Here is a 17,458-nt window from a genome sequence, read left to right on the forward strand (position 1 = left end):
ACCTTTCTTATATAAACATATACATTCACTTTCTGATTCTGAAAATAAATAATAATTTTAAAAAGACAACAACAAAAAAAATTAAGTTTTTTTTACATTAGACAAATGTTTTTTGTCAAAGTGCATGGAATCAATTTTTAACAAAAATGTTCTGTCCTGAGACAGAGAGAAATAAAGAACCACTACACATTCAATTTGTTTTTTCTGTTTCTGAAGTAGGTAACACATATTCAAAGTCTCCTGCCCTGTTAGAGAACAAAAACCACAAAGTATGTACACTGCTCTTTTCCAAAAAGGCAAGTAGGGTAATTAACACTAACTTCATCTTATTCTTGACTCACAACTGCTATTTAGCAAACAAAACACATCCCCAAACCCAGTAAGTTTTCCTTAAATTTGTAACTTTTATCCTTCCCTCCAAGGAAACACACTGCTTCAGCAGAATTATGTACGCATACAGAAGAACAGTGGTAAATGTAACAAATATTAACAATGCAACAGTATCGGTATATCCGTAGACAAATCTTTAGTTTTAGTCATAAGTAAAATGGACAGCACTTTAGACAGTACATTTGAGAATCACCTCATGAGCTAACAGGCATCATTCTCAAGAAATACTTCCACAAATACTTTAAATGCTTGCTAGTATACAGCATTCCCTAAAAACATGTCTCGGATCTGTTTGTGAAGGTGTCCAATTCCCAACTCGCAACCTATTTTTATGCTGCGGACACTATCATATTTTTTTGCAATGGAACTGAAGAATGGCGCTAAGAAGATAAATTTTAATTAATAAAATGCAAAAACTAGTTATGCCATTCTAGTAACAGGGAAGCGTTCCAAGTTACATAAAAAAGAAAACATTACTAAAGCAACAAGGGGAGAGAAATAATAGAGGCATCTAGGATACACGAAGTGAGATACATGGTGCAAAAACTAGTATTACAACACCAGTCTTACAGGATGGTATCAAGAAAATGAAGGACTAGGCAGGTTATTTGCTGTGTCAGAAAAGAAGTGCTCAGAAACAACAACAAAACAAAAAGAATAAAACTATGAAATATGGGCTTAAATAATGGCGTAGTCTGGCTCTGACCCAGAACTACTCTTAAGTATTTCAGGTGCTTGATCATAACTTCCGGAACTCAGGGGAGGGAAATCTCTACAATAAATTCAGCTAACAAACTGAAAATGTAAACCAGAAAATGTCATCCCATCTATCCAGAAGCAATGCTAGACATTTATTTTTATTTTGAAATAATCTCTCCCATGCTAAGTAAATTCACCAAAGAATCACTGGACTACCTCTTCCCTTCTTGATTTGCCATTTCTTATTGGAACCAAGAGAATAAAAATACCTTTCTCAGCATTTTGCTATTATTCTGCTAGAGGAAGGCTTTTATTAAAAAGTTTTCTGCGGTTCTGTAAGAATTAACCAATAATACAGCAAAAGATAAATTTGCAGCCAGAAACCTTCTACCAGGAATATACTGACCTCAGGATGACCGCAGAACCGCAGAACACACACTTCAGCAAGACAATGCTTCTTGTGGACAAGCACCAGAAATACATAGCGACCACATGAGTTAATATGCACAGAATCATTTTTAGGCTCATGTAAAGGCCATACGCTGCCCAGAAATCTTCTAGGTACTTCAGAGAAATCCACCAGTTTCAGAGGACTAACAAAGAGATACTCAAGGCATTCCCTCTCATAGGAACAAAGCATATTTTTCAGAAAACCAGAAAAGTCTCACTTGCCTTTATGAAATACAAGTAACCGTGTATCACCTGCACATGAGACTACAGGCCAACTTTCTCCCCTCTTCTGCCATAAGTAAAGATAGTCCTACTTACATCCACCTGAAGAGGAATTTAACAAAGACATTACATGGATAAATAAGTCCAGAGAAAAACAGGGAATCAGTATTTGCAGATTTGTGTATTACAGAGAAATAAGGATAGAATAGCAGATAGGTTTTTAGAGTTCTCTTGCATGTTTCAGTGAAAAGACTTACTGACTGCCCAGCATCTTACAGATTCTTTTTACAGATCCAGCACAGAGCTTTTTACATTATTAAAAGACAGGCATTACACAACAGAAAATCAATGTCTGTGTTGCATTTTTGTCTGCCCCTGCCCCCAAAAAATACAGAAGACTACTGATATGAAATATCCACTGACATTTTTAGGTCAACACACCTTCATAGGGTCTGTATGATATTCTGATACAACAAAAATAGTCAATCACTGCAATTGTTTGAGATACAAGGCAGGCATGCTTTTCCAGAACAGCCAATCAGGATGTGTTCAGTCACAATATATATCACAAAGCATAAGAGTATTTGGTTCTCAGCATCTTTTTCAACAGTAGATGCTATCGTATCATTGGGAATGACAAATCGCATTCTCTGGCATAAACATGTCATACTTGATTTTAAAAGCCTGCAGGTCTACAGTGCCTTCCTCCCTGCACTACCAGTATGACTCTGAAATCAAAAAGTAACTTACATTTCAGACATAATATGCAAAAAAGAGGAAAATATATCCCTGTAGTCATCATGAAGAGTTGCCATCATGAAGCCGATTACAGCGACAATTAGACTGAATGTGGAACATTACAAGGCATAATATCACAAGCTTTTTAAGTCACTTGGCAACATAATACCAAACCTCCCTCAGAAATCAGATTTCAAGTGTTAGCATCCCTGAAATACATATGAAATTTTCTCATGGATTGAAAGTTTCTCTTAAAGTTACAGTTTACAGCACAGTGCATTGGGGCACAGACTCAGAGCTGTCAGTCAGTCTCCTTAAGTTTTTCACACAGTGACTCTCAAAAACGTACTGCAGATGAAAGTTCGTATAAACTGCCTTCTTTCCAAATCTGTGCTTCCCTGTTGGGAACACATTCAACAGACCTGGCTTACAGTACAGGATGTATATACTGGGCTTAATTGTGCCTAACAATCATCTTGGCCAGTGGAAGGCATTTTCGGATGGGAAGCCGGTATGAACATCTGTTATGTTTCCCTATGCCTGATTTTACTTCTTCCTTCATGGAGGAAGGCATAAAAATCAAAGCATTCATTTCTGCAGTAAAAAGACCATATACTCACTTCAGTCAATCCAGTACAGTATGTCAGTTAAAAATGGAACTGAGAATCCTGCAATGGTTTTATTCCATTTCCAATAACAGCAGTGTTCAAAAGGTTCAAATGTTTTTTAAGAACTTATGTCTACAAAATAAGTCAACACAGGAGCCAGCAAAGACACCTTCCCAGTACACACTGACCTATGCTATAATGAAACTGATCCACCTATTTATTTTCTTACAGAATGATTAGTTTTGAAAAATTTCTTGGAATCATCAAGTTTTAGGTAACTTTCAGAAGTATTTAGAAGTAAATCCTTACACGTAATACTTTCCATCATTCTATATTTAAGATTCCAAATGAATAAACAAAAATAGAACTACGTAGAGCCACCTCTGCAACTGCAGACTTTTTTTTTTTAAATGAATGGTAAACAGAAAAACTGATTTAATAGAGGAAAATCAAGTAGGAAAACCAATTTGCCCAAGATTGGCTAGTCTTGTAAGGAGAACTGGGCCTAACCCTGGCTACTGTGTTCCAGTTAGCCTTAAATCCTCTTCTGTTACTGGATCCAACTAGCGATAACTGCTAGATCCTCCTCATTGTATCTAGGTAGTAAAAAGTGAGATGGATACTTACGTCTTAAACAGAAATAGAAGACAAAAGGAAGTTAGATTTTTAGTTTTATGAGTTGGTCACAGACAGGTTAAGAAGTTTTCAAGATGTGAAGTTTGCTTTATTCTGGTTTTAGATATTATAAGGCCCAGAAGGGGGGTGGGGTGGGGGTGTCAAAAAAGGTACAGCTGTGTGTCTAGCCAGAAGATTTTAAAAAAATAATAATAAAAAGTGTAATTTATTCCTGCGAACCAGAAGCAGGGTGCTCTAATTACACTTAATTTCCCCTAGTTAAAGGAAAGCTTGTGTTTTTTCCATGTTCATCTCAGAGCAGACTCTCACATGACTTGTCACAACAGAACACGCTAGACTGTTCTTTCTCAGGACAAGGTAGAAAACATTGCTGCACTTCTGAAAGTAACGTTCATTGGAATGGAGATCAAACAGTGGAACCATGCTCTGTAGCTTGTACCTAAATAGACAGCTTTCCAATATAGGACAGTTTCCAGGTACCACAAACTTAAAAAACACTTAGTACTAATTAGTTATTACAAATACATAACAAAATATAAATTATTTAAGTTACTGAGGAGCACACCTTTTCAAGTGTGGTTCAAGCTGTAAGAAAAAAAACAACCAAATTTTGTTGAGACTCAAACTACCCTCACGGCTTTCTTAAGAATTTGTATTTTCTGTTTTGTATAGAAACAATCAGCACGCTCTTCCATCCTGTTTTTTGATGGCTCTAAATAAAGTAACTGAATAGTATTTATGTTTTGGAACATTTTTTAAATAACTGAAGTTAAAATATTTTCATTCTAACAGGGCATTGAAATACAGTTGTGGAGGGTTTCTTTCTTTCTGTACTTCATATGTTAGCAAGATCAAATATCTTGTAAAAAAATTATTCAAATAATGTTTTTCAGAACAATTCCAAGCCAAAGAGAAAGAGAACCTAGAAAATATTAGCTTATTTCATTAAACATAGGCTTTTCTGCGTTTCTCAAAATATTAAAAAATTATCTCCAATCTCTTTTTGCACAGACAAGATCCAACATACCAGAGAAACAAAAGAAAAAAATACTGAAGAGCTGGTCAAGCACTAAACCCAGTCTCCTAAAAATAAAACAAAGTCCTGTACACATAAAATACATACGCAACACTCAGAGAATAAGGAACCATTTCGCATCGTTAAGTATGTACCTTAAAACCCTCTTTCAGATAACTGAAGTAGGTCCCATCTTAAGCACTCATTTCAGCATCCAGCGGAGCCTAATCACCTGAGCTGCACTTACTCTAGGGAGTAAGGAAGGACTTCTCAGATTCACTAATTCACTGAAAGTTCACATCCCACCAAGGCTAGTGGGGGGGGGGGGGGGGGGGGAAAGAATGATTCATTCTGTATTAATTATCTACAGGATCATTCACAGGAAGGAATTCATGCAGGAAGACCTGCTTTCCCTCACCTCTAGTCACCTTTTATTTCTCAACTAAATGTCTTCCTTCTTGCTTTTGACCAACTACACGGTTCTATCTTTTAAAAAGCCTGACAGTGGAGTGGTGTTTTTTTTTTTAATCTGTTCTTACCACTCCTTGGAATTCTCACATATGTTCAAGTTCTGAGTTAATACAATTCTAAGATTTTCTCTAGGACGGGAGACAAGTCGAGTGTTTCTAAATTCCCTTTTTTCCTCTTTCTTGTTCTCAAATGGCAACGTGATTTGTTCTCAAAGTGTTTGAAACATGCTTATACATAGTGCCGCTGTCAGGAACAATGAAGGCAGCTGATGCATACCTGCACAGGTGCTGGTAACTCTCAGAGAAACCTATATATTTGCATTTTGGCAGCCACTCTCTTACTAGGGTGAGAAGTTTTGCAGTTTACATGTCTAAGACGGCTGGAGATGAATGTTACTGTATTTGTTAGAGACTCAAATACTACAGAGAAAGTAAGGTGTCACAGACATTTATCACAGTAATACAATATATAAACAACCTACCATTTTCTCCTTACTAATCAGCATACAGGAGGGAATTACATGCTTTTGAAATAGTATGGCAGAGCAAGGACAGAGACATAACAGAAGTATACTTCTAGCTCTACGAGATGAAAAAGCACTGGGGTAATGATCATTTCACCAGATTTTTAATCTCAAAAATAGAAACCAAAATAACAAAGCAAAACCAAAAAACACCAGCATAGTTCAGATCAGTTCACTCCTTTATGAGTATTTTTAGTTTTATCCTAATAAGCAATAAGTTGCTTTTATTTAAGGATACTTTCCACTAAGGTCTGAGTAACTGCATAATTTGTTTTATTTAATTCAAAGGCCTCAAACAAAATCTTAAAAGGTAGAATATGGCTCTTGAATATATAGACAAGAGACTTCTACTTTCTTCTCAGTTTGATCAGCAATAAAAAAAAAATGTAGATGCAAAAAATAAAGACCTTTTTATTGATTTAATAAAACCATCAGAATTAAAGAGGATTAAATCATCCTCTGAGCTATCTAGCTCATGAATCTCTGGCCAACAGAGGAAGAGAAGGAACCAGGGTATCAGAATTTACCCTAATCAACAATAATCTGAATCTCATGCAATGCAAGTGGAAACTCTGACACAGAAAATTTTCCTGGATCAAATGCCTGTTATCTATTTAACAATGTTCATTCCCTGTCACTACACTAAAAAAAAAAAAACCCAACAAATTTTTCAAATTACCTGTGAACCCTTCTCATGATTATAAATTTAAGACAGCTGTGATATCTAGCTGACAAATATATAGCCAGGTGCAATTCCATCACTCTTACCTAGGAATAGAGCAGTTCAAATACATTCCCCAATTACTTGAGATGAAAGTATTTAAATTATTATGTCCTTACTATATTTTTTGCCACAAACTGGTCTATTGAAATAGAAATCTCATATGTTCTTACAACCACCTCTTTGAAACCAGGTCTGAGGAAACTGTTACACACATACCTCAATTAAAAAATAAGGCAAGCAAGCAAACAAATAAATGACGTATTTTAACTGGGTTTCTAACTTTAGCTCATGTAACACAAGATAACTTATCAGAGGGTGAATAGGTAAAATATTCAAGCCAACTTCATAAAAATAATTGTTCTATATTTAGATATACAAGCATCTTTTTATATCAGTTCTGTAACATTCTACTGAAAGCAACAGAACTTCAAAGTTATATCTATCTCCTGGCATAATCTGGCCATCAGAATTTTTATTACTGATCATTACATATGAATCAAGGGAAAAAAAATAATCTGTTGAAATTCCAGATCCTTGAAAACAGCTGTATCCGCTTGCTGGCTTCTCGTTAGGGAAGCCAAATTAAATCATCTGCTTTTGCAGAGAATCCAAATCTTTTAAGTTTCATCTTATTTAGTTGATGAACAAATACATAGAACCTGTCTTAACGAAAGGTATTCTATCTATAGAAACTACTCTGCTCATACAAATTCAAATATCCTTTTATTTATTCCACTTTAAAAACACTGCAGAAGATGCAGCCATGAAGGCCCAGACTTACCCTGTTTCTTGCCATACTAAAACACCCCATTGAAGTGTATTACCCAACACACAAACGAGTGACCATAATTATATACCATAATGTCTAAAATTCACTAGTACTGATATTATAAGCAAAAGTGGGACGGGAAAAAATTCTGTGTCTGTTGGGTGTTAGATAGAATCTTTTGCTTTTTTTGCTGAGTTCAGAAAGAAGCCCTGACTATAACAGACCATTGACTGAGCTGACAGAAAAGAGTTAATGCAGTACAGCCTCACTCCTTCAAATTATGTTAGCCATTGATTTCTGAAATAAAAGCAAGTGAGACAAAATTATGCAGGTGGGAGGAGAGAATAACCACTTGTTTCTTAGTCGAACTAAAACTATTTAGCTAGGCTATCCTTCTCACTAAAAAAAAGTCAATGGGAAGGCATTCTGTGGCATTGCCCCTCCCTCTCCCTGCTGCAAGTTCACTCACCAGGTATTTAACAGTATCTGCACTTATTAGCAAGAAACAAAGGCAAATTAAAAGGACATAAACTCTTGCAATAACACTAACAAAATACTTTCAAGGTGTCTGTAGCCTCTTGAGTAATTGTCAGGTTTCACAGAGTGGGTGTTGGCTACATTGCTTGACTCATGTACCAGAGGGGAAAAAAAAAAAATAAAAAAATCTGAATTTGTATTTCCAGAGGGTTAAACACTGATAACTGAAATTCTTTTGTTAAAAAGGCAATACATACCACATCCACCACTATCACCACCACCCTACAGCTCCTATTAAAAGCACCTTTGATACAAAAGGGAGAAAAACTTTGCAACTCTTCAACTGAGAGAGAGAACAAATTTTAGATATACTCTCTCAAAAACAGAACAAAATACACATTCAGATGAAAAGTGATTGCATTAGTAAAACATGTAAGTCCTCCACTCACAAAGCTGGAAGTACAGCACAGGTAATAGGAGACCCTTATCACTTTCTAAGACAGAACAACACAATCAAGCCAGAATAAATCTGCAGCTAAGGTAAATCATCTACTTACTGCATTTCAAATAGGTAATTCAGCCAATGTAAACAGAAATTATGGACTGCATTCCACTAGGTCATAATCTAAAAAGAACCAAAACAACTATATACCACTTCAAGCAACATGGGAATAATTAAAACCCCTCATCATTTCCATTCCAAAGGCATTATTCAACTAAAAACTAAATTACAAAAGCCTTTTTAATGTAAGGTAACACAACATATCCACCACATTTTTCAAAACGGCCAGAAAGTAAGTGTGATTTTGCAGGTAGCTTAACACACTAGCATCTACAAGTATTCTACATGTATTCAATGCCAGCACTTCCCAATACAGCACTAAAACAAGTATTTTACAGATGGGTAAAGATGGAACTGTGAAGAAGTCTGTACCACTACTTTTCACAGCATATTCTAGGCAACTCTCTCACTTAGCCCTAAAATAAAATGGAACTGTCTCCACATTACCACTTTTCGAGTCGTCAAACACACTAGTTAACCAGTTATGGAAAATCAGATACATAGATATAACCAAAATATCTTAAGAATAACTTCAGCTTAAGAATGATGTACTTAAAAGTATGGTAATTCCCAATTTATTAAAACAGTTAATCAACAGCCATCTATTTCCTACTTTTCTTCTATCCTCCCTTTACCCCCACACAAATAAATAAGCAAATAAAAGCAGAAGAAAAAGTTTTAGCTTAGCTGGCTGAAGTTTTTAAAATGAACATAAGCTTAAACTCTCAGAACTCTTAGAGCTTTTCTGGTCACTATGCTAAAATAAAAGCATACTTTAAAAACCACTGATCATTTTCAGAGAGAAAACATGTTTTTAAGCTTTAAATTTAAGTAGAGCATTTTGTATTAAACAGAACTGTCTATTTAGATTTTTCCAGTAGTTTACTGAAAAATCTAATTTCAATTTTAATAATTTTTATAATAATGCATATTAAATCCTCTTTCTCTGCTACATGGAAACTGAATCACCTAAACCAGACATGTTATAAATAATTTAGCATCCATCATTAAAATGTCACATAGCACACTTGTGTTTTAAAAATATTTTATCATAATCCTAACATTCCAAGTATCTAGAGCATTGCAAACATTTTATATAGCTAAAACACTCAAAGCCATGAAAGATGAAGCTAAAAAGGAAACATTTAACTTATTCTACAAAACATACTACTCTTCTATGACCTGCAGAACAGGTTTTTCGATGCTGCATTTTGCAATTTTAATGATAAACAGAACTTCGTTTCACGTTTACTCTGAGAACACGTAAGATGGTACAGTAGCACACAGCCACGCTTCCTGACAGCGGGGCAATGGTCGTGCACCATCGCCAGTGCACATGGGTGGTTCTTTTGTCATGTGACACCTACTGACTTCACTGCTTATCTGGACATCAGGTTTCCCCCATGGAAATCAAATTACAAGCCCGGGGTATGAACCAAGGGCAGGATAAGAAGCCTTATACTGGATTGCTACTTAATCCTCTAGGGCATTCTTCTAGTTTCACATGCATGGAGAAACAGCACAGGAGGTTGGACACAAAGGAGGCCCCGCTGTCCACAGCATACGCGCTTGCTGGATTGCAGTACCTGCTTCAGTCCTCACGGCAGCGGAACTGTGACAGCCTGTGAAGTCGCCCGTATATCTTTTGTGCCATGTCAGAAAACATCTCTCCACCCACCTGAAGCATAATGCTATTTATGCATTATTTGTACTTTCATGTGATTTTTTTTTTTCCCCTCCTACAGTTTCACCCAGGAGGAAAACGGGAGAGAAAAAGATATTTTCTTTTTCTCATTAAAACCTGCGTTAAGAAATCATAGGCAATAATCATACCATCATTCTAATAAGTTTTTTGAAGGTATATTTATTTATTGGAAAAATCAAACTAAGTTTTCAAATATATTTAACATAATTTTATAGATTTTTGACATATCTGTAACTCTGAACAATTACCTTCTTTCTCTCCAAGAACACATGTGTTCAATTTTTCATCATCTCACTCAAACATAAGATCTCGGTAAGAGAAATACAAATCTTCTTAATAGAATAATACATGCAATTGGTAAAATATACATGGCTGTTTAGATAAAATGTTTCCAGAGATGTATCCACAATTTCTACCCTTTTTTGTTCGTCCTAAGTTTCACAGATTCCAGTACTCCATAGCAAGCAGGTGTGACAAAACCAGAGGATGCAGGATAGAGTTTACTGATAAATTTAGGAGGAGAGGCTGAAAAAGGCTGCACATACACAGCATAAAGTAAAATAACATACAGCACTTGAAGGTGTAGAATCGCTGAAGACTAGCAGTCCTCCAACAGAAACCTGAGCTCTCTTGCTCAGCTGTGCAACACAAAACATAAAACCGTCCCCCCCCGCCGCCAAAAATTCCCCAAATCTCTACGCAACACTCTACACTGATTTCATATGCAATCCTAGTGTAAATCCAATTGGAAATCATGGGGAATCCCTAATCAGAAATATATCTACCTCCTGTAGAAATCCACGCAAATAAGTAAATTGCAATCTTATAAGCTGCTAAAATGTTAAAACAGCCTTGTATTTGAAAATACTTCAGGTTTGTGGCTCTCAACCAGTAACCCAGTAAGAACACTGGTGCAATCAGTTTATCAAGGCATATTTTTGAAGAAGATTTCCATTAAAATTCTGACTATTATGTAATTACTGCTTAGAAGAGAATGACATAAATATACCTGTCAAGGGTCCTTTGCATTATTTATTGTGGATGTTTTACTTAGGTTAACTCTAAAAGACAAACAATAAGCATTCTAGTATCATAAGCTGACTGCAGATACTGCAAATGCAGATTAAGAAAACCAACTTGAGTTAAGTTTGTTAAGAAGTTAAGAAGTGGTTAAATCATTTAATTGCCTTAGTGGGTGAACTAGAACATACCTCAAACATTGGTTTTTTTTTTTTTTTCTAAAATGCAATTCAATTTTCAGGTATGACATTAGGGAGAGAGAGAGAAGGGGAGAGACTAGTGAAGTATCCATATGAAGAACACTTTTCAACTGTACCTGTAAACATACCTATTTTTTTGTAGAATTCTTATTGCTTGACTATTTTAGACCTATGCTAATGGAGTAGCATAGGCCTGGATATATCTTTCTAAGGAAAGAAAGAAAAGAAAAAAAGATTGAAATAAGACATCCTGAATTTTCAAAGGGCCCTTTCTTCTAATCTATCTGCTTGGATAATGCGTCCAGAGTGGCATTTTGTAATGACAGCAACTTTCCAACAAATCAATAGTTATTTAATTCCCAACAAGCTCTTGAGTCCATTAAACCTGATTACATTCACCCATTTCAGTTGGGTGCAGTTATTTTTCCTACACCGGCACTTAATCTATAACAGGAACTTATGAGAACTTTCAAAAGCAATTTCAACATCAATCAGCATAGAGTGAAAGGCACGATTTGCTTGTAATTATTTATTGGACAGGATGGCATAGGGTCTGACTGAGCTCTAGCGTCCGACCTTCACCCCCAAATTCTAATGGATATGAAGGCCTGCTTGACATGTTCAAACGTGCTACTGTGTCTCACTGCATGAAAAAATAGCTTCAGCTTGCATGTCCCAGAAAACACTGTTTTTCAATACCTGATAACATCCACTGTGCAATGCCGTATTTTAGACACGTGTGTCTGATATTAAGCCTAAAGTGAAGAACACAACTCACAGTCTTAGATTACTGAATGGACCTATATGGAAAAAAAACCCCAAACTTGTTTCATGCTGCAATTGCCCCTCTAGCCAACTAGCTGTTGTAGTGGAGCATAAGGAAAATTTGCCTCTCCTCCACAGTTAATTTGACTGATCGCTAGCATGACACAGAAATGCCGTAATACATGTGTGTGTCTCACCCTATTAATGCATAATATCTAACTACTTTACAGGTTATACTGTTTGGTTGTGTTTTTTTTTCATTTTGTTAATACTTGGAATTTTACTTGAATTTTTTCTTAACGCCTTCTAATACTGTAAACAGAATACTTTTTGCTTAATTAGCATCTACATGATCTAATCAAAATCCTAACAGCAGAAAATTCAGTAGCACCACTTTTTGATAAAAACAAAATAAAATAAAAAGCAGAGAACACAACAACAGCAACTAAATCTAGCAATTGCCAGTTAACTTCTAAAATACAAAACTCTTGCCCTGAAGCAAGATCTTACACTTTCAGGTTCAAAAGAATTAATATGATGTGCATAAATATTCTGTGAAGGTAATATATTTCTATACACACAAAAACACAAATCCCTTTTCATCGTGTGATATACAACATATGAATTAATGCATATTTAACACTATTCATATTTGCTGTGCTAAAACACTTAACCTAAACACATCATGGTAAGTTACTTTGTCTTATGACCTGCCGTGGGAATGCTGACTCCCTCAGAAACCTAGAATGGATAGCAAATCCTCTGCCCTGTGGTCAACCTCGTGAAGCAAAGGCATGAATGTTAAACAGCAGACAAATCAATACAAGCAAATATAGCTCAACTACACCATTTATTCAGCCATGAGAGATGTCAATACTCAGATTAGGGTGATCCATCTTTTTGATTTCCTACTGTCTTCTCACTGACTACATGAGAGCTTTTGCCTGTATTAAAAGTGTTTGCTTTCTCAACCATAAAAATTCCAATTATTACTCTAAGTGCACTAGAGTTAAGTTGCTTGTTGGAAGCGGCCTTGCATTACCTGAACAAGTCCAGCGAAGTATGGTGCTGCCGGCAGAATCATTGGCACTCCATATGGATGTAGCAAAACTCCTTGAGACGACAACATGGTTTAAGTGATAGTATTACTCCCACTAAAGCTAAACACATCAATTGAAAGTTAGGGGAAAATCTATACACCAACTTCTTCCAAACTCAGAGCTAGAACCAAATAACTTCTGTCAGGGGCAAAGCCCACATCAGCTGTAAAAAAAAGAAAAAAATTGACGTCAGCAACTCTTAATGTTAAAATTTTCTTCAGAGACAACAGATAGAAACAACAGCTGCAAACCTAACTCTACCGAAAAAGGAAGGCGCTATTTTGGGACCAGCTTAAGTAACATGACTAGCCAACTACTCTTTATCAGTTCAGATTTTTAAATACTATACACATACAGATCTAATTCTGTACAGATCTACCGATTAGAATTAATTTTCCTATCAGTTCTGGCATATACATGACAACAGTTACTACTAGAAGGCATTTAAAAAATAATCAGGTTTATCATGATTGTGTAAATAAATCTTTCCTTGTATTTATAAACTGTCAATGATCATGTGAGAGTTTAAACCTAAGTCTCTTACACTGGATACATACTCTGTTTTGACTCAATATATTCTTCTTGCTTATTTTGAATATTTGAGCTAACTAAAGCAAACTAGCTACTTCAATTAGTGTAAACTATATTTTAATGGCTTTTCTAACCTTTCACAACATCTATGTTGGTACATTTATTATAGCTTTTTCTAAAAAAGAATGAATTTGACCTTTAGAGTATTGCATATCTGTTCTTCAGCTAAACTTAACACTTAGTGTAAGAGACAAAATAGTGAAATTTAGGCTGTTTTCCCACTTAAACAAACCAGATTTGTTTTTTAAAGGACTACTTGCAAGACATTCTCTTCCACAGCTAATAATTTTTCCTTTAGACAAACTTAGTCATTAACACCCGTTTCATGTGTAATGCATCTTCTATTGCAGATATGACTAATGACAAGAATTACAATTGAGCAAGATTTTTTTTTAATTCAATGAAGAATTAGTTAGGTGCTTAAAACTTCATGTTACAAGTCAAAAAAAAAATAATTCCTCTCCTACAGTCTTTGAATAACCAGGGTGCTTCACATTACCAATTTCAGCTACTTGATTTTGTTGCATAATTACTTTTCCAGATAACTAATTGCAGACAAGATTTGACGTGATACTCAATTATTTAATGTCACATTTTGACCATCGTGAAAGGTCTTCAGTAATTGATTCTCATGTATCAAGGCAGCCGTGTTGCATGACTTAGAAATCTACCTTAGCAGCTGCATGTTGGCCCTCATTACTACCAGCCTTATACCATTTCCAACTTTAGATGTTGAATTGTGACCCTCTGTGATGCTCTTTTGAGAGACTGCCAATGAGGACAGCAATTGCCACATGATGAAGTGATGTTTACCTAGTTCCATCTCCTGTTACAGAGTCACTTCACTTTTCTGTTGGGAATAATGCTGTTCACACTGGTTATCTGACTATGCTTAGCTATTAACCATATTTCTTGCTCTTTTCTTATTAAGGAACAGAACCCCGCAGTTAAATATTAAGCACACAATAGGGTGACACATCATGGGTTTCACCAAAAGATTTTCATAAATTCCAATACAAAACCAGTTATTAACTTTCACACAGAAATATATAAACAAAAGATAGGAAAAAGCAGGTTGCCATTACAACTCATTTGAAAGTATTTAATTTCTAAAAAAAGAAAATTTATTGTAACTACTCCCTATTTCTTTGATTTGAACTATCACCTATGTGTTTGGTCTAACGGAGTGAGCTGCATTTGAAGAGAAAGATTTCTTTCACCTAGGCGTGGAGATTATAAAATAGATTCTGCAAGCTTCACTCAAATTACTCCAGTGGGACAACTGACATAAATAGGGATTGTTAAATTGCTCTGTAAAATATCTAGCTGTCTTTTTGTTTCAGCATATTTGTATTTGGGAAGATGTCAGAAAACCTAAAGAGCAAGATGATTTGCACAGAGAAACACAGGCAAGGGAAGCTTTTCTGTGATTTGCTTTGGGACAGTTTTTGCTTAACATTTTCATTATTTTGTCACAAGGCAACATGCTGATGAAATTTCCTGCTGGCAAAGTTGGAAGGTACTGTCAAGACTGAGAAGGATAAGAATATTATATGGAAAGAATTGCTTAATCTTACAGGCTGCATTAACAGAAACAGGACTAAATGCAATAACACAAAAACGTTAAGGTCATGCTTCTGCTAATAACAAAAACTTCAGTTCTAAACTCAGAAGGAAGAAAAGGAGGATCTCATTGCATCTGGTTTTGGAATTTGAGCTGCTAGTGCGATGCAAGTATGAAAAGGTGAATTATCAGTATTTCTTAATTAATTTTATTTCTCAATTAATTTCTTCCAATAGTATAAAGTTCTCTTCATTCACGTTAAAACAAAAAGCCAACTTCAACTAAAACAGCTGCATAGAAAGTCCTTCTTGTGTTGTTCAGGGGAATAGAGTAACTATGTCGTAACAGGAACCTAAGAAGGTTTGATTTGTTTATCCTAGGCAAAACAATCTGCAAAAAGGGAAGAAAACAGTAGGAGGAAGAGACAATTTAGGCCAAGGACAATCCTGGCACACTAAAAATCAAGGAAAAACTAGTTATGAATAAATTTAGGCTGAAAATATTTTTCAAGGTTTTTTTTTTTTTTAAAGTACTTTGAAGCTTTCTAAGTGAGATTCTAAAACAGCCTTCCAAATCCACATTAACAAAAAAGCTACCTTATAAAAGAAAATTATATGATGCCAATAGCAGTGGTAGTCTGAACTCAACTTACAGGAGGATCCTTCCAGTCCTTTACAAGCAATATAAACATTCAAAAATAATGAAAATATCAAATGTCAAAAAAAACATTTATATTTACTACATTGCAGACTGTAATATATACAAATAAACTTTGAAAATAAACTGTAGTTACCTGTTTTAATGAAAGGATGCTTTGCTTGCCTCACTATAACAACATGCTTCTAAATGTATAGCCGTATGGCACTCCAAATCCAAGCTCTGACTTTCTGGTTGGGCTCTTTGATGATGTCCCATGTGTGCACCAGCTACCTAAGTTCGCACAAACCTCTGTGAATCAAAACCACAGAAGTACAATACAGCTTTACTCGCATCTCCGCCCCATGCCAAATTCTGAACTTACGCCAACGCAACTACATCAGCTTCACCAGTTTATACCAACATATTTGTTCTCCCTCCCATCCACACAAAAAGGAAATTTGTCTTAAGTTTCACAGTTTACCATTAGTTAGCATTAATGGTCACTCCTGTTCTACAAGAATATACTGAATACATGAAATTTGACCATAAAGAGTACTGGGGACTCAGAGAATGAGCCAGAAGAGTGTATTGTATACTGTATACAGAATACTGTAATAATTCTATTTCACTTTAGCAGGACCTCTAGCACAATTACGGTTAAGCATGGGCCTAAATGCTTTTGCTAGGACAAAGCCAGATTGGTTAGTGCCATGCACAGCAATCACCTGTTTGAAGCCACCGATTGTGACAGTACTTACTTCCTGCCTACTCCAGGATTCTTACTCCCTGCAAAAAATTAAGTATTTGTGTGGGTGGAAAAGGGGAGATCATCTGTTTTAAACAACTATATAACTTTCACTTTCACTACATTCTAGAAAATTATAATGCTGTTAGAAAAAAAATGACATACTAAGCCATTTTCAGTATGTTAATGGAGGGCATGTCTCCTTCAGCTATCTGTTTCCAATCCCTGGGGTTCTTTTTCATTAAAAATTTTCAAGGATTTTCTGAAACCGAAAACTGACTTTAAAAACAAAACACGGGAGAAAAGAACAAGAAAATAGATGAATGCTAGTTTTATGTATAAAATATATACACATAAATAAAATACATAATCTTAATTTTTTAATTTCCACAGATTTTTGCTAAAAGGCAGGTATTATTTATGAAAAGCTGGTTTTAAAGGTGAACAGTATAGGTTAAGCAAGCTAAGGTAGCAATAGAAAGTGACAAAATATTTCAGGCCAAATAGTGTAATGCCATAATCTTCTGGTTTAGCACAGAACTGAAGCTACTGACATGAGTGCTCTAATAGTGATTTCACTGTGGAGTTGCTAAAAAGTCAGCTGAAACAGGAAGAGACCACTGTACAGTACAGATGCACATAGAAAGAAATAAACCAGAAGTACGCCTGAAAACTGGGCTACACACTCAGGCAGAACAAGGAAAGTGAAAATGATGCAAGGGCCGAGGTTTTGATCCCCCCTGCATACAATACCTAAATGCTGCATTAGAAAATGACCAAAATATCCCCCCCAAGCAAAAGCAGAAGCCTAGTTTTGCTATGGTTCAAGGTAAAAAAGACTTTTA

At 35.5% G+C, this 17,458-nt stretch overlaps 1 protein-coding gene across 8 annotated transcripts in view; it reads right to left on the reverse strand.

Annotated features, from left to right (window-relative positions):
* Positions 1-17,458, reverse strand: part of RBFOX1 (RNA binding fox-1 homolog 1) — a 1,303,251-nt gene that overhangs the window by 247,182 nt on the left and 1,038,611 nt on the right. For 4 of the 8 annotated variants that reach the window (XM_086472924.1, XM_086472923.1, XM_086472919.1 and 1 more), the window contains exon 1: positions 13,017-13,103. The exons of the other annotated variants lie outside the window; for them this stretch is intronic. In XM_086472924.1, coding sequence (XP_086329050.1) covers positions 13,017-13,103 — 87 coding nt within the window. Of the gene's footprint in view, positions 1-13,016; positions 13,104-17,458 lie in introns of those variants that run through there. 8 annotated transcript variants of the gene reach the window in all.

This window comes from Leptosomus discolor, chromosome 14, assembly GCF_034619465.1.
Source record: "Leptosomus discolor isolate bLepDis1 chromosome 14, bLepDis1.hap2, whole genome shotgun sequence".
Taxonomy (NCBI): domain Eukaryota; kingdom Metazoa; phylum Chordata; class Aves; order Leptosomiformes; family Leptosomidae; genus Leptosomus; species Leptosomus discolor.